This window comes from Manis pentadactyla, chromosome 16, assembly GCF_030020395.1.
Source record: "Manis pentadactyla isolate mManPen7 chromosome 16, mManPen7.hap1, whole genome shotgun sequence".
Lineage (NCBI taxonomy): Eukaryota > Metazoa > Chordata > Mammalia > Pholidota > Manidae > Manis > Manis pentadactyla.
The window spans coordinates 3,933,089-3,950,933 of record NC_080034.1 but is presented as its reverse complement, the minus strand read 5'-3'; the positions used below and the strand labels follow the sequence as shown (position 1 = coordinate 3,950,933).

Genomic DNA, 17,845 nt, shown 5'->3' with positions numbered 1-17,845 from the left:
AAAGGCCATGCATGTCACAGGTCAACACTTTGATTCTTTTTAATGGCTCAATAATATTCCATTGCATGAATTATACCTCATTATGTTCATTCATCATTTGATGGATGTTTTGTTTTTTCCCATTTTTTGGCTATTATAAATAATGCTGCTGTGAATATTTGTATACAAGTGTTCGTGTGGCAATAGGTTTAAATTCTCTTGGGTGCCTACCTAGGAATGAGTTTGGTGGTTCACGTAATCTCTCTGTTTGACTTCGTGAGGAACTGCCAGACTGTTACCAAAGTGGCTATTGTGGTTTTACTCCCACAAGCAGCATGTGAGGTTGCAGTTTTACTACAGCCTCTCCAACATTGGTGCGTCTTTTGATTACAGCCATGTAGACAGTGTCGTTTTGTTTCGCACCTCCGTAATAACCAATAATACTGTATTTTAAGAACTAGTTTAGGTCCTTGTTTTTAAAGAGCTCTCCTAGTTCTTAACTTAAAATTTTTTCCTTGTACACATAAACCAGTATGACTAACAGAGAATTGAGTCTTCAGGGAATATATATATTTTGGAAATTGGGTTCATCAGTTCCCATGTATCTGGGAGTAGCTTCTATCACCCAGTGTTCAGTCATGTTAAAGATGCAGAGTGAGTATATGGCATGATCCTTTCCCCTCCAGAATAACTCAGTCTGACTAGGGAGAAAAGGTAAACATGGAAAATAGAGGACAACACAGTCATATAGAATATAATGCTGGAATTATCTGTCCTGTAGGTTAGGTCTGAAGACAGGGTTTACTTGAATGAGGACAAAGGAAGTCATATTCAGAACTGGACAGAAAGATAGTGTCGTCTTGAGTTTGGAAGGTGGCTGTTTTTAAGATTTCAAAAATTTTAAGTTAAATAAAAATCTCCTGTGGAAAAAGTAGGAGACTTCTGTTTTTTAGCATGTTGTGGATCTTGTGAACCAGAACAGATGTCACCATCCTGTTCTTCCCCTGTCTAAGAAGTGATGAGTTTTATTTCTGCCCTTTGCTTTAGATGGGGCGGCTCCTCTTCCATCAGTGTGTATGTCCTGTAGTGTGAGAGCAAGACAGGAGATGCCCTGCAGCTGGTCCCACTGTGGTATCTTAATAGCAAGCTTGGCTCCAGGAGATAATTAACAGGGAGGAGGTGATTAATGATTCACCTTTGAATTCCTTTTCCGTTAAAGGAAGCTTCACCCTTTAACAAGATTAAGTCTGTGTGTTATGCTCAGAAAACTGAGAAGAGACACATGGGCTCCCGGGAGCTTTCAGCTTTGGGCCTGGCGGCTCTTGGGCCAGGCACTGTGGGCCCTCTGTGATCTGAATCTGAGGTCTGGGATTCCCCTCATCTTTTTATTCCCCCATTATTACCCCAAGATTCCTGTTAGAGAATGTGGCATGTAGTGTGTATTGAATAAATGAAAAAGAAATATTGTTTGTAGCTTCTGCATTGAAAATATCAAGCTAATTAAAAGTTCATGACCATGCCAGTGTGGGAGTGGAATGGAGCGTGTGCAATGGAATTCTGCTTTGGAAAACATACAGGCCGTGCGGCACACAATGGTGGTCTCCCCTGCTGTCCGAAAGTAGAGTGAGCCTACGAAACCTTTGTAAGCCGAAATAGGGTGAAAGAGAAGAGGCATTACTGCTGATTTATGTAGAAACATTTTTGAGCATTCCCAAATCCAAAAATACCTTCATAGGCTTTTTTGATACCTTAGACACATCTTCATAAGACACACCACATAAATGGAGGTAAAGCCCAGATGTCCACAACTCCATTCAAATATCTGGTGGCCTGATGCTGGGATGGTGACTCTGGTGCCCGAGGAAGAGCTTAGGGGCCACTCACTTCTCTGGGGGCAGTGCAGGTTGAACACTTATTTCCTCTCTTCCTCTCTTTTTCATAAAAGCAAACATCTTCCGATTTGTTAGTTGGTCAAACCAGGCACTGTTGGGTCTTTCACCAAAGCCAGTGGCATAATGTAGACTTTCAGAAAGCAGGGGACACCTGTGTTCTTCCGCTTCCTCAGAACGTGTCATGAAGAATCTGTGCTAGTCTGGATGATTTTATTCTAGCATTGCTTCTCCTTCCCAGCTGTCAGGATTCTGGGACCCGTGTGAGATGTGGGTTTGTGCTGGCCTCTGGGTCCTCTGTCTCTAGGTCTTGCTTGTTGATTTCTCCACTTCCTCTTTTCAGTCAAGGTGTAATGGAGAACTACATGACTGGAGATACAGAGAAATCTGAGGTAGAGAAACCAGAATTTGGAGGCACTCTTCAAGACTTAAGCTCCTCTGGGCTGCAGGACTGAGGGGCCTCTGTGGGAAGGGCATGTGCCTGTAGAGGTTTGAGAGGGCTGTGAAAGCTCACCGTGGCAGTTGTGTGGGACTGAAACAGGACTGAGTGTCTAGCTGAAGTAAATAGTCAGAATTCTCAGCAGCAGGCACACTGGCCTGGCTCAGCAGCCAAGGAGAGAGGATCAGGCCGACAGAAGCCAATCCAAGGCAGGGGCAGGCCCGTGGGATGCAGGTCAGATCATCCAGACTTGCTCTTAGAGGCGTCCATCTGCCTAGGAGGGAAGTACAAGCCCCCGTAAAATGAAATTGTGCAGATGACCCGCTGTTCTCCAAATTAGTTTTTAAATGTAGACAGGAGTAGTTTCTAGATAATCTCCTAGGGTCACTTTCGACACAATTGAGGATTAGCTGATGTAGAAGTGAGAGCAGCATGTTCCAGAACACACTGTGTCGCAGAGCAGCTTCTCCCCTTGTTGAAAAAGGTATGGCCTTGGATGAAGTCCTGTAGTTCTTGGCGTGGAAGGTACTGCCCTCCGCAGGACTTCCTCCTCACTGCAGAGGATTTTGGCTGTCACAGCAGGTGTAGCTAGAGCAGCTTGTCTGCAGAGTGCCCTCTTGTTAGCAGGAAGCATGTGTGCAGTTGTATGTAAGTTTCACAGACAGCTTTGTAAAACAGGGCACCCTAAATTCCTATTTAATACTTGGCTGCCTTTCTTCTTTAAGGAAGTAAACATGCAGTCTTGATGAGGAATGTAAACCCAAGAAAATCAGACCAACCAGGTCTTTTCATTCCATATTTTCATTAATGTCTTATTATGGCTTCACATTGCCAAGTAATAAAAGCTTTTTGCTAAGTGCAGAGTAAAAGTTTAATACATATGCTAATGGAGAAATTAATTAGAACTGCTTCCATTGCACCAAGCAGGTGGGAAAGGAGACTCCTGGCAGGTATGTGGTGAGCAGCTACCCTGAAGATGCTCTCTTGAGGCCCACAGGGAGCACAGATGTGGGCCCACATGTCCCCATTCTCCATAGGTACTTAACGGTTGAGCTGGGGACAGGCACAAGATACATGTCACTGTTACCAAACAGTGCCAGGCTTTATGTCGCCTGTGGGTATAATGGGAGTTTGGTGGTGGAGGTGAATTGGGAACGTGGTGGTTGGTGTAAGCCTGGGCCTCTCAGCCTTGGCACTGTTGCCACTGGGGCTGGTCCTTCTGGCTGTGGGCTCTCCCACGCATCACAGGCTGTTCAGTGGTGTCCCTGACCTCTGCCCACCAGATGCCAGTAGCACCTTCCAGTTGTGAGAACCAGAAATGTCTCCAGACCCTGACACATATCCCTGGGGGCAGAGCTGCTCCCAGCTGAGAACCGCCGGTCTGGTGTAGCCAAGCAGTGTGGGCTTGTGGATGAGCTGGGAGTGTGAATGGACCTGGATGTTGTACAGATGGCTTTAGTGGAGAGGAGCTGCGTAAGTGAAGGCCTGTCGATTTCTGCACGTCAGGCCTGGACCAGAGCTGCTCAGAGCTGCCCCAGGTACGATCTCTGGACCAGATGTCCCCCTGATACAGGTACTACAGTCGAGGGTACATACTGAATGTTGACATTAACATTCAAGCTTGGTTTTGAAAAATAAAGTTACTAAACTGGAGGTGGCAGATTTTATAGATACGCTTTTTAAAAATTTTATTTCGGTCTAGTCTTGTCTGCCGTATATGTCTTTTAAAATAATACCAAGAGTTAGAAGCACATACTGTTTCAGTAACATAGGATCTGGACTGTGAAGGGGGTTGAGTAAGCCATTCTGAAAATACGGGTTCCTCGGCAGAAAAGACGTACAGGCAGCATTTTTGTTGGTGGTGGATGGGAACCATGGGACGTTCATGGGAAGAATCTTTCACTGGACAGCCTATGATGCGTGGGATGCCCACAGCCAGAGGGACCAGCCCAAGTGTCAACAGTGCCGAGGCTGAGAGGCCCAGGCTTACGCCATCCACCACCTTCTCAGATAATTTCCACCACCAAACTCCCAGGAGCAGGGCAGAAGTAACTGCTCTTTGATCTGTTCTGAAATGTGTCTTTAAACTCAAGAAAAGTAGACCATGAACTCTGACACCTGCCTGAGTTTCAGTTAGGGAGCTAAATGAAGTGATTAGGTTTAATTACATAATAACTTCCTGATGTTGATATGAAATTCCAAGACAGAGACAACTGAGAGAGTGTAAGTCAAAATAGAAAGGTGTTTCTATTGATGTTCGTTGTCAGTTTACAAATATGCCAGCACTGACTTGAAGTCCTGGGGCAGCCCTGGGGACATCTGGTGATTCCCTTTGCTTGGCTGACATCTCTGGTTCTTGTCCCACCTTCTGGTTTTCACTTTTGCATCCATTCCTCAGTTCCTCTGTGTCAACAGAGAAGAGAAAGTCAAAAAGTTTCCTTTGTGAGCAGACAACAATGAATAGCACCTGTTTGTTCCTGGGCTTGGCAAGTCTAGATGGGCAGTTGAACTCCACTCTGCTAATGACAGGCCTCTGTGCAAGGGTCTGCCCTGTCAGTGTGCCTGCTATGGCGTGGGGTGGGAGCGGGGCTGTGTCAGCATGAGGCTGGGTGGGTGTGACAGCCTTATGTTTTCATTGAGAGTGACCCCTTCTTATTAAACTGTACGTTCCTGGAGAGTGGATCATCAAGCTTTAGAGTTCAGACCCTGCCAGTGATTCAGCATCAGCCCCTGTGGCTCACAGCTCTCTTGGGGCTGAGCTAAAGTAAGGCAGAGCAGCTGTGTACCCCCTGTGCTCCCTCACTTGCCTATCAGGCCCTGAAAATATCCTTGCAGAATGAACAAAGTGGTGAAATAGTGAATGAATGGAGAGAGAAGTCAGGTGGCTGTCGAGTTGTGCTGGGCCCAGGTATCCCCAGTGACTAGCAGATTTCACTTGCTGAAGTGGAATAGATGATGAGGTTTGTGGATGATGTATGTTGTGTTCTTTCTGTGGGCCATGTAGGACTGTGAGCACCATGTCCTTTAATTCTCTCCACCCTCTGGGCTGAATAATGATCTGTATTTCATGGAGCAAGAAACTGAGGCTTTAGTGGAAGTAATGTCTCTGAGGTGGTACAGATCCATCCTCTTCCGACTGTCCAGGCACGAGCCAAGCTTAGTGGCCTGCATGAGGAGCAGGCTGCTGCCCTTGGCATCGTTACCTGTTCTAACCATCCTGAGACAAGTCCCAGATGGACCAGGGCCCCTCAGAGGCCTCAGAGCCAAGCTTGGGGCGGCCAGACCCGCCTCCCCAGCCCCTTCACACTGTCCCTGCTTTGGTGCAGCCGCCCGAGCACTGGAGAGGCTCCCTCCTCCTGCAGGGAAGCACTTGTTTTTGCAAATGTGAATTTTTAGACTTAGAGGCAGTTCTGATATCATGCTGAGCCGTCAACTGAGTGGTGTATGTTAATAGGAGCAGGAGGTGGGTCGATGGGAGGACTTTGCGACAAGGCTGTTTTGCTGTTTTGTTTGAGTTGAGTTTGAGTCGGTGGCAGAACATTGCCACATAGTTTGCAGAAAGGCTTGCATCCGTGGGGTTGGATGTCCTTGTGAAAGTGGCCATTTTTGAAATGCAGATTTTGGATGTACCTTCCAAAGGTGAGAGTTGAAGTCACATAAATATGTAGTGTCTTCAAGGGCACAAGTACTAGTAGGAAGAAAAACAGATGATGGAGGATATTGCAAGATGTGAGGCCTTAGTTTTCCCCGATTCACGTGCATTAGTATCTGCTAATATTCCTCTTTTCTGACCCTAGATTGTCTGCCATGTCTCATTTATGTTAGCCCATAGAAAATACAGTAGCTATATAGTGTACTTCTATACTTACAGTAAAACTGGTTTGTTTTAAAGGATTTCTTTATCAGTGTGGTAATTTTCCCACTTGTAGGTATGCTGGAATGCTTCCAGGCAAAGAATATCAAGATTTAATACATACTTTTAGAATATAATGGTGGAATTTTTTACCCTCAATTTTTGCTGGTATTTCAAGATAGCAATTTGTAAACTGATTTTTAAATTCTAGCATAAGAAAAAAAGAACTGAAAAATTAGAATAATAGAATATATTTTTCAAATGTTTGGAACAGAGATGCGCCTTCTGGCTTGGAAGTTGTTTAGACTTAAAGGAATGTAACATATAGTCTGGTGTGTTTGCACACCCTTATTTCTTTTGGTCCCAACCATTCTCTAGTGCAGCAGTCTATAGTTTTTGATCATATACTCCAATTAATTTAAAAAATCTTAGAAATATATCCCCAAAATATACATAAATTCTGTGTACATATTACTATGCTAATAAAATATGTGCATCATACAGTGTCCACAAAATAGTAATTATGATGTGATAGAGTTGAAACAATATTATTAATTTTTTTCAGTAATAAAAAATTTCTTTTTCTCTCATCACAGTTTTTCTTAGAACAATGAGCTGATGATTGATACTGCCGTTTGAAGGTTTCCTTTTTAAAAGTTGAAAAGGTAACACCCCAAAATAATGTGGGTGCACATGGAGGCTGGGTATTGTCAAAATTAAAGAGCAGTGGTGATCACTTTTCTGATTCCAGCCATCAGTATGTCAAAGTTGTTACAATTTTGATAGTTAAAATCGTACTATCTCCCTGATGTCTGTTGTTCCCCCAAACCAGTTGAAAAACGTTGAAATCTGTAATTTGCCTTTTGTAAGATAGATTTCTAGGTCTTCATCATGACCGTTTTTATAGATGATAAGTATTTTTTTCAGCAACAAAATAGTATCAAACATTGCCTAAAATCTACTTTGTAAAATAACTATTTGATAAAGGATCATATTTACCTTGAATGCACAAATCAAGAAAGGATAGTGAGAGAGTGTGTGTGTGTGTGTGTGTGTCAGTGAGAGAGAAAAATCTGTGTGTGTTGTAATGTCTGTTAAGTAGCTTACTATTGATCCCATTTGTCATCATGAAAAAGCACGGTTGGAACAGTTTTTGTGTAAAAGAAAAAAATCTCTAGAACATATCTAATTTTCCAATGGTAGGGTAATTCTAAACTCTCAGTTCTAAACTTGAGAGTAAGTACTTGAGAGAATTTATGCAATAAGATAACTATGAAGATCATAAAAACAGAAAATACTTGTCTACAGTTGAGACATCCTACCCCTTATGTTGTTAGCCATATAAAGTATATTTCTAAATGTTGAAATCCTTTGAAGGTAAAAAGAAAAGTAAGTACTTCAGTAAGATGAAATTATGGGGTTTTTTTTTAATAAAAAAATTTTTAATGGAAAAAAATTACATTAGAAACGCTGAAAAAAGAACCCAATACAAGCTGGTTAAAAAGAGGACCAAAAATTTTGACTGATTCAAAAAACAACTATGTTAAAAGTATTCATTCAAACTCAATAATGCTTATTTGTTTAACGCAAACAAACCCGAGTACCTACTAAGAATCAGGGACTGTAATAATGATTACATGATGTAGAGGCACAGTATTTCCATCATTAAAATTTTAATGCTTTAATTTACAACATATAATAATGGTTCTTCCAAAAACTTCCCTGGACTTCATAGAGCATCTCTCTGATGCTCTGATTCCCTAAAACTCCAGTTTCAATCTCTTGCAAGAAGCCTGCGCATTACTGTCTTTGGCTTGGTGACCCAGCATTTGCTTTCTAGGAAGGTGGATGGCAGCAGATGCCAGACACACGCGTGTGTAATCTCAGGTTGGAATGGTGATGGCAGATGGCTTTCGGGGTTTTTTCTACAGCCCTGCCCTCCTCCCCAACGAGATGTTTTAGTAAGGAATGCGTTCAGCTAAGAGAGAGAACCTCCTTCAGAGAGTAGAAGTGTTTGGGGCTCTCCTGGTGGGTGTGGGGGCTGGTTTGCTCAGGGCCTGTGTCTGGGATTCTCTTGGCTGATGGTTTCCTCAGGGATGACAGGCTGTCTGGCTCTCACACCCAGCATTCCAAGGATGGAGGAACAGTAGGATCAAAGGCCCTAGTGTGGGGCAGTTGAGCCAGAGCCTCATATTGCTTAGCTGTCTGCTTACTAGCTGTCCTCCCAGTGAACCTGTGGGAAGACATTGGGTCCGTTTCACAGACTTGAAAACCAAGGCCAGGAGAGAAGCTCAGTAATTTCTCCAGGGCTTCTCAGCCAACAGGCCAGGATTAAACCAGGAAGGTCTGGCTCCAAAACACATGCCCTCCCAACTTTTCCTTGTCTTCCATCCTTGTTTTTCCTTAGAGAAACTTGCTTTCTCACAATTGCTTATATTAAATCTCAATTTAAAAAAATACCCTATCCATTCAAGTTTATTGTGTCTTTGTAGTGACGACTCTCCAGGTCCGAGGGTGTGGCATCAGCTGCATACACCCTGGAACTCACACGTGACTGGACATGCCTGGAAGCCCATGGAAGGGATCTGGCAGGGCTGCCTAGGCACATAAGTTCACTGGCAGCCTTCTGGGAGGAACTAATTCTACAACAAATGAGAGCAGAGGCGCACAGGTTTGCTTGAAAGTGCCACAGAGTAGGGGTAAGCCTACGTCAAGCCCAGTGAACTTGGCCTGGCCTCTGATCCGAGCCCTAGGTCTGGGAGCCAGGTGGCTGCCAGTGAGAGCTATGAGCATGCACACTAGGACCCTGTTGGATACAGGGTATTCAGGCCAGACCAGCTGATTCAGTAGCTCCAGCCAGTCACTTGTGGGTGGGTCATTGGGGCTTGGGTGCAGACATCAGGGTCCTCAGCAGACTTGGGTCTGTCTTGCAGGCATTTGTAGTTGAAAAGGGAGGTTTATGGTCTTAGTCCTTGCAGGCTGCCATAACAAACACCACAGCCTGGGGGGCTTATGAACACATTTATTTCTCATAGTTTTGGAGGCTGGGAGCCCCAGAGTGGGGCCAGCCTGGTCAGGGTCTGGCGAGAGTCCCCATGAGGACTTTGGACTTCTCACTGTGTCCTCATGTGGTGGAGGGGCAGGTGCTCTTGAACTCTTTTGTAAGGACACTAGTCCCATTCATGAGGGCTCTTCCCTCTGAACCTGATCACCTCCCACAGGACCCCACCTTGTAATACCATCACCTTTAGATTCAACATACGAATTTGGGGGATGGCCTATTCAGAGCAGAGCACTTACCAATGCGGTGGCCAAACAGCTGCTTGAAGCCCATCTAAGGTGCTTCCTGAGAGCTCCTGGGGCTGTTTGGGGCAGTGTTTGAGGGCGAAGCAGTCTTATGGTGACATGTAAGCAGAGCCGAGAGATACTAACACATTTGCCTAATTCTGGATTGCCATCAATTTGCAAATATATCAATAACTTAATAAAAGCATTTGGGCCAAACAAAACACTATGTTACACATTCAACAATTTCTAAAATTAACTGACATAATCACACATAACTTTATTCTTCAGTATCACTGTCAATGTTAAAAATGAAGCCTTTTTCACATTCAGGACCTAGAAACTCTTTGGAAATATTTAGGCTGTTTACAGTTCCATGTAGTGTCCTAGGCACACTGCTTTTTAAATCCACACAGCTTTAGCATTAATTGAGAATCCTGGCTTTGACCTACATTCTTGTTTGGGTAACCCTCAGGTATATTTGTTCCTAAATTAAGTTACCAGCTCAGTTTGGTCTGTTGAACATCACCTGAAAGTCTTTGCTGTTCAACGCTGGAGTGACAATTCTTTAGTCACCTACTCAGTTAATTCTCACTGAGGGCCTCCTGTGTGCCAGTCCTGTGCTCACAGAACCGACACTGTGGAGGAAACGATGAGCCTGAAATCAAGTACACTTGAGCCAAGGTGGTTAGAGGGCTCTCCGGTGGGGGGGGCCTTAAGGCAGCACCTCCTCAGTGATGGCTGTCAGGGCCCAAGCCTTCCTGCCACACCAGCCTTTCCACCTGTGAAATGCTGTCTATTCTGAACATTATTCACTGGCCACTGCTGTGCCAGACACATTCTGGGTCCTGGGAATACAGTTGTGGACACAGCAGTACACAACTCCCAGCCCTTGTGGATTGTATTCTGGTAGGGGAGGTGGACAAGCAGATACATAAAACACACAATATGTCAGACATTAAGTGCTCTGATGGGAAATGGAGCCTTGAAGGGGAGTTGGGAGTTCTGGGGTGCTGGTAAAAGTGTAAGATCAGGTTTTCTGGAAAGACCTCACTAAGAAAGTGGACTCTGAGCCAGAAATGATCTGTGGTCTAGCCCAGGGCTGGCAACCTTCTTCCGTAAGGGGCACAGGCAACCATACAGCTTCTGTCACAAGCAACTCAACTCTGCCACTGTAGGGGAAGCAGCCAAGGTGAAGGTGGTATGTAAATGAACTGGTGTAGAGCAGTTGTCCAAGACAGCTTATTTATAGCATTGAAATTTATATTTCATACAATTTTTACATGTCATGAAATACTATTACTGTTTTGATTTTTTTCCAGCCATTTAAAAATACAATGACTGTTTTTGGCTGTGAGCCATACAGAAACGGAGGGCCCGATTTGGCCTGTGGGCCATAGATTGCCGGCTTGGGATCTAACCTGAGAGATTTTCTTTGTCCGATCCCTTTAATTGCTCTGGATGCTGTGTAATAGCATGTGTTTGACTGATGAGGTGAAATGCAATGTTCATGTTTTTGTAGGTATCTTCCTGTTTTAGGTCTTAACCACTTTGTAGTTTCATGTGTAGAATACTCATCAGTTTGTTTAGTGGCAGATATTCACTTGTATTAAATTTATGCCTCACTGCTTTTATTTCTAGGCTTATTATGCAGTAACAACTTTTATTTTCAATCCATCATACTGTAATATTTCTGGAGACATTTTAAGTAGCAGTTAAGCATTTTCTCAGGTAGCATTGTGTTTGAAAGCTGTAGAAAACCCCATAAAGAGTGGCTTAGCTGGTTCAGGGCTTATTCGTGTCATACGCAAAGGTTTTGGAGGCAGTGAAGGAGTGGTGTGGCGGCTGTAAGATGTCATGGAGGACCCGGCTCCTGTGTGTCTGTCTGCCTGCCCACGCTTGGCTTATGGTGTTTGCTTTCCTATGTGCTCCTCCAGTCGTCACAGCTGCTTTTCTGCACAGCAGTGGGCTTTATCTCTTCATTCACTGAGTGGCACCTTCCCAAGGAAGGCCCACCTCCCCCTCGTCGCCCAGACACGGATCGTGTAGTCACTCCACCTGCAGCGGAGTTTGGGTGGCCAGGGTCCTGTGGCCAAACACACTGCTTTCCTCAACCAGCTTTGCATTCTCAGGGGAAGAGGGAGGTGGGCTGCAGGGTAGGAACTAGCATGTCTGCCATGGCTTCTAGGTGTGTAAAACCCCCCATGGGGTGTGGGCACTCCCTCTCAAGGCTGAGCTGACATAGGCCAAGGCCAAAGGTGATAGGTTGTCCCCAGTTTATGTCTTCCCTCCGGTTTGCTCCCAGGTTGTTTCAGAGAATGACTGTGAGGTGCCTTTTGTTTCAGGGTAAGTTGCACATGGGGAAAGAGGCCCTTGGTGTCGAGGAAATGGCATGTGTGTAACTGGTGCTCTGGGTTTGTGCAGGCAGAGAGCGCCCCGTGGCTTCCTTCTGCCCTGACCAGCCTGCATCCTCCAGCTGGGCTCCAACTTGCAGGCCTCGCCATCGCCCGAGCAGGTGTTAGAGCAGCCGTGGTGCCTCCCCTTCCTGATGCCAAAGTCATCCACTTGGTAGCCTGCCTCTTGAGCCTAAATGTCTTCCCTTTGTGTACTTGGGTGATTTGCTGTAGTTCTGATTTGACTAGTTTTCTGTGGCCTTAGTGCTCTCCCTTTTTAAAATTTGTTAACCATCTGGCTGTTCTTATGCATGTAAGTAAACATGAGACCAGTGAGTCATGCTGTCCTGCATCAGTTCCTGTTGGGAAAGTTGATTTATACACTGTGGTCTCTCTAGACGTGTGGTACCCTCCCTCCAGGCGGTGCTCTGTCCCCTCCAGGCCATGCTCCCTTGCCTACCAGGCAGTGCTCTGAGAAGTTCCCTTTCTCAACAATCTTTTGAATATTCACAAAGCCACTATTCCAGAAAATTCAGTTTTCACATGTAGAGAGTGAACTCTTGTTCCCACCTTTGTCCCCAGTTCCCCTCCCCCAGGCCCTGGGCAACCATTCTTCTCAGCTTTGTATGTAACCTTCAAGAGTTTATTTTAATGCAATTATGAGCAAAAACAAATGTATTCCGATTTTTCTCCATATTTTTCCCAAAAGAAAGTGCTGAATCTGTGCATAGTTCTGCGCCTTGTTCTTTTTCACTTACTGAAATATGTTGGAGACCTTTTCATAGCAGTGTTAGTGGTGCATACAGAATTCCTCCATTTTGCTTTTTAATTTGCATAGTATTAAAATGGTCTCTTTGAACACAAACCTGGTCATGCCTCCCTGCTTCCCTCTTTTAGAATAGAGATGTAACGACTGACACCTTACTCCTCACCACGTTAGTAAGGAGCTGAACTTTGCTTCCTGGGCATTGTTAATGTGTAATGATGCATTTGAATTGTTGTTTTTTAAGAACAGCAGCCAGTTTCTATCTTTTTCTGCCCTGGTTTTATTGAGATAATTGACAGAAAATACTGTAAATTTAAGGTGTACAGCGTAGTGATCAGATATATGTACATATGGGGAATGACCACCACAGTAAGTTCAGTGAACAAACACATCCACACCTCGCATCACTGGAATTTTAATATTCTGTGACTGGCTGTAAGGAGGAAGGGGCATTGAGGACTTACGAAATGAACACTTACGAATATTGCTAGTGGGAATGTAAGCTGTGGCCTTATTGAAAAGCAGTTTATCATTGGTCCCTCAGGAGCCTGAAAAATGTTCTGCCCTTTGACCAGTGTTTCATTCACTGGGCTTTGTCCTAAAGTAGTGTTGAGATACAGAGATTTCTCCATAGAGGTGTTCACTGCATGGTGCTTTTCCAGTGTGCTAACTACCCAGCAGCAGAGTATTTCAGTATAAACACTCAGATGGTGGAATTTCAGGCTAGATACTATAATTAATACTTTGGAAAAGCTTTTAATGACTGGGGACAGAACCCATGATGTATTGTTGTGTGAATTGGGCAAGATTCACCTATTTTTACCAAGTGTGATCCTATGACAGAAATGGCCAATTGAGCTGCGGGGCATTATTGTCCTGCAGTGTGAGTGTATGTGTGAATGGGGGAGCGGTGGGGGAGTTACTGGGTGTCTGGCGTTACTCACATTGTGGGGTGGGGGTGTTGTGTGTATATGACATGGTGAACCAAGGCTGGACTGTGTGCTTCATTTTGATCCTTCCCATGAGCATTTGAAATGTGTTACATATGTAGAGCTCTGCATATGGACATTAAAGCTAGACCCTTCTTTCCTGTAATTAAATGTGTACCAGTGGTTGTCTAGGTGGTAGAACTGTGGGTGACTTTTTGTTTGTTATACAGTTTCCAGGCTTAACAGTGCAGACATGTTGCCTTCCTAGTCAAGGAGCTTGTTCTGCAGGACACTGTATGCGCTAAGGAAATGTGGGCACTCTTCCAAGGGCAATGGGACCCGGCAAAGAGGATGCATAGGGGGATGATGTTCTTGCCTTGACAAGAACACACATGATAGAACCTTACCAAAAGAGGTGACCACTTTCAACCTCAGAGTCCGTAAAGCCCACCTTTGTGTGATTTTAAGGGGAAGTAGCACAGGATGGATGATGCTGTTTTTGAAGCTGAAGTTTCAAAATAGTGTAACTACATTTCTGTAATTGTGTATCAGTGAGGGGGAAAAAAAACTAACATTTTCAGAAATGAGAAATGGCTTAATTTCAGGAAGTTGAGATAATGCCATTATCCATTTGGATTTATAATCCTACAGTTAACTCTCTCATTGTCTAATATCATTGAGCCTGAAGAAGCCCCCTTTTGCCAACTGTCTTTGATGCTGTGCATATGAGCTGTGTCGTCCAGTCAGTCATTATTCGTAGACTTCAGCCCAGTTTGGAATCTCTGTTCATGGCATATAACAGATTTGCGCCTTAGAGACACATGTCACTGAGGTTTTTGTGGTGGGTGGGTTAGAGGTGGGGAATTGACAGGGCCACTGGAATGTGAAAATCTGTTCATGCATTTATTTTCTGTGATGAGAGGTCTTTCTGGCTGCTTGACCTCTTGAAATCATTCTTTTCTTTGGCCATTATAAATTATATTTTAATTATTATAAATATTAGGAACATTGTAAAATTTACCTCACCATGTAAGTTTGTTCTTTGTGTGGATTTCCCAGAATCATTTAGAAAAAGCAAGCTTGTTTCTTCATGTTTCACATGCTATGTTTAGGATATTGAATATAAATTACTTAGTGTGTGCCCTTAAATTGAGGAGATTGGTGACATTCAGAAAACCTACAGATGCGTTTGCAACTGTTAGGACACACCCGGCCGCTAGTGCCTGAAGAAGAAACCTGACCGGTCAGAGGAACCAGAGGGTAAGAAGTGGGTCAGTGAGAGGCTGCGCGCCCCCCTTCGGCCTAGAAGCAGAGAACACTTTTCTCTCCGGACTGACGAGGGGTGGGGTGGTATCTGGACAGCCGCTGCGGCCGCGGGACTCGGGAAGAGGGGCCGCTCGGGACGGAAGTGCTGTGGCTCCCGAATGCCACGCGGTCATCGCTGCCCACATGCTTGGCAGGTGGTCGGGCGGACGTGAGCTTCTGGGAGCCGCTGCGCCGCGCTTCCCGGGGAGTCTGCGGCGGTGGCCCACTTCCGGGGGGCTGAGGCCTCTGCAGCGTCCCCAGGACGTGCCTGGCACCCCGCGAGTCGCCTCTAGGGCCAATGACCTCGGACAGGGAGGACGAGAGACTTGCCGGTTCCGTTTGGAGGCATCCATGCGTGTTTGTCTTCCCTCCAGATAAAGAAGCAGCAGCAAGATGTGGTTCGGTTTCTGGAAGCCAACAAGGTGGAGTTTGAGGAAGTGGACATCACGATGTCCGAGGAGCAGAGGCAGTGGATGTACAAGAACATCCCCCCGGAGAAGAGGCCAGCGCAGGGCAACCCTCTGCCCCCGCAGATCTTCAATGGTGACCGGTACTGTGGAGTAAGTAGCGGGTCGTCCCCGCGGCTTTCTGGCGAGCTGCCTGCCAGGCTTACGCCTCTGCTTGGAGAACGCAGCTGTGCACGTGAGCTTACTGCATTCTAAATTTAAAAAGGTCTTTTTTGATTAATACATTTTGGAGGGCAAAGTGGAAGGGGTAATTATTTTTGAATCTTTATTCTCCTGTGGTGTAAAAAAGAGAATAACTGATTAAAAACCATAGTTTCCTTTTTTATGCTAATGAGCCAGGTGGAGCCCCTGGCACATCTACAGTACATTCGTGCCTTCCCGCTGTATATGTAGCATATGAGAAGGTGAAGTCATTGGACCGTCTGTGCCCTTTCTAACTCGCTAGGTAAAGAAAAAACACTGAGAAGCTCCTTCCTACTATCGTTAGGATTTGCCTTTCTCCGTAGCTCTCAGTATGTGAGCTAATGTTCATTGGGGACTTGTGCTGTGGTTGTGCAGGGGTGGCCTGGACAGCGGAGTACTTTTGGGGGCTTGAAATGAAGTCACCCCGCCAACCCCACCCCACAGCATACTGGGGAGAGGTTAAAACAAAGCCACAGGTCGCGTGGGGTTACACACACGTGAGGAGAATCCTGATGCTGTGTTGGACGTAGATTCGAATTCTCCTTTATGGGTGCTGTGACGCCTTTAGACAATCACTTACATCTTAGCCTTGATTGCCTCATCATTTAGTAAAGGGAGGTAGCATCTACTTCACTTCACAGGATAGTTGGGACTGCTCTTAAAGTACTTTCTCAGCAACTTACAAAAGAGTGATGGTGGATGTTTTTGTGGAGCTCATATTTTATTAGGGAAAGTATATGGTAGCCAGGGTGTGGCCCCTTAATGTTTATGGAGCCTAGAACATGCAGGCAGTGGTCGAAAATGTGATAGAGTGAGGCTATCACATACAATTAGGAGGCTTCAAACAAAATCCAGCCCTTTTTGACATCTTCCTCAGACTTTGCAGGCATGAAAGTGGCCTCAGGCTGCCTGATAGTTCTGCTGGGTTCAGAACCCTAGGTGGGAAATCTTTCTGGCCACCCAGCTTCATTATCATCTGCTCTCTAGTGCTGCAGTGGACAAGTCTGAGGTCGTTTTCCTTGATCTTTTGCATGTTTTTGCCATTTTCTTCTGTGCTAGTTTTTAAGATCTCTTACTCATGTTTATCCAAAAATTGTTGGTGAATTAACCACAATGTAAGCTATTTTTCCTTCATTGAGTTGAGTGCTCAGTGGGTCCTTATAACCTAAGAATTATGTGGTTGAGTTATTGAATATGTTCTCATAGTATTTCCTTTGAAGATTTTCTCCCTGCTCTTTCCCTTTTTTTTGATTACATATTAATTTGGGTATAAAACTTTTTAACATTGATTTTCCAGTGTTCTTATCTTTTTTTTTGTATTGTCCACTTTTTTAACTTTTTGTTCTCCTTTCTGGGAGATTTCTTTAACCTCTGAATCCTTTCCTTGAATTTTTTGTTTCTTTTCCATTCTTCCTGATTTTTTTTCTTTTTAATAATAGGCTCTTATGAGATGAATGCAGTATCTTAGCTCAATGGAGATATTAAATATGATTTCTTTGAAGTTTTCTTCTTTTCCCAGTATTGTCTGTTTCCGCTAATTTACTTTTTTTCCCTTTATTTTGGTCTTTTCTCTCAATTATTGTGGGCTTACTCAGATGTCTGGTGATCCTTCTCTTTTGCTTATTTAAGAGGCGAGGCACTGGAGATCTAACAAGAAACTGAGTGTGCCTGTTTGCCTGTGTGCCTGCGGGCTTGTTTTCTGCCAGACTTTGTAGGGTGACGGTGCCTGGCTGGCATTCTCGTTGCAGATACTGATAGTTTATCTGTAAGTCTTTTCATTTGATGGGTTAATTTTCCCAGAGGATGGCCCCTCGGTCTCTTGTTTTGGGAATATCAGCTCAGATACTGGAGTTCTTGACCTGTGTGGAGAGAGTTCCTGTAGGCCTGGAGGATCTCATGCTCTGACATGCACATGTTTACTTTCTAACCTTGTTTCACCCCTATTTTCTTCTGCTGGTATTATAACTTTGTTGCTCTACAACAAAGGGGACAGTGGAGTAACCTTGGAGTCTAGCTGCTCCTTGTACAGGCTTTCAAACGGTCTCCTTGTTTCTGCCTTCCCCCACCCGCCACCTTCACAGGGGGTCCTGCAGCCTGTTTCTGTTGATGCTGCCTCCGCAGACACTGAGGTTTGGCCATGCTCTGTGTCTCACATCCCTCACCATTTCACCATACACTTTGAATATATTGTGGTGCAGGACTCTAGATGTCTCCTAGTTTTAATTTAAAAAATAGAGTTCAAATTTTTTTTAAAAGCCTTGTTCTGTTGACTTTTCAAGAAAAGAAAGGTGGTAGAGACATCTTTGCTCTATCATCATAAAAGTAGAAGCCCTTTGAACAGAGGAATTTCAAAGCCT

The 17,845-nt window shown here is 44.6% G+C and overlaps 1 protein-coding gene across 1 annotated transcript in view; it reads left to right on the top strand.

The window, feature by feature from the left end:
* SH3BGRL2 (SH3 domain binding glutamate rich protein like 2) overlaps positions 1-17,845 on the top strand; it is a 43,586-nt gene that overhangs the window by 13,539 nt on the left and 12,202 nt on the right. The window contains exon 4 of the mRNA XM_057494249.1: positions 15,213-15,398. Coding sequence (XP_057350232.1) covers positions 15,213-15,398 — 186 coding nt within the window. The remainder of the gene's footprint in view (positions 1-15,212; positions 15,399-17,845) is intronic.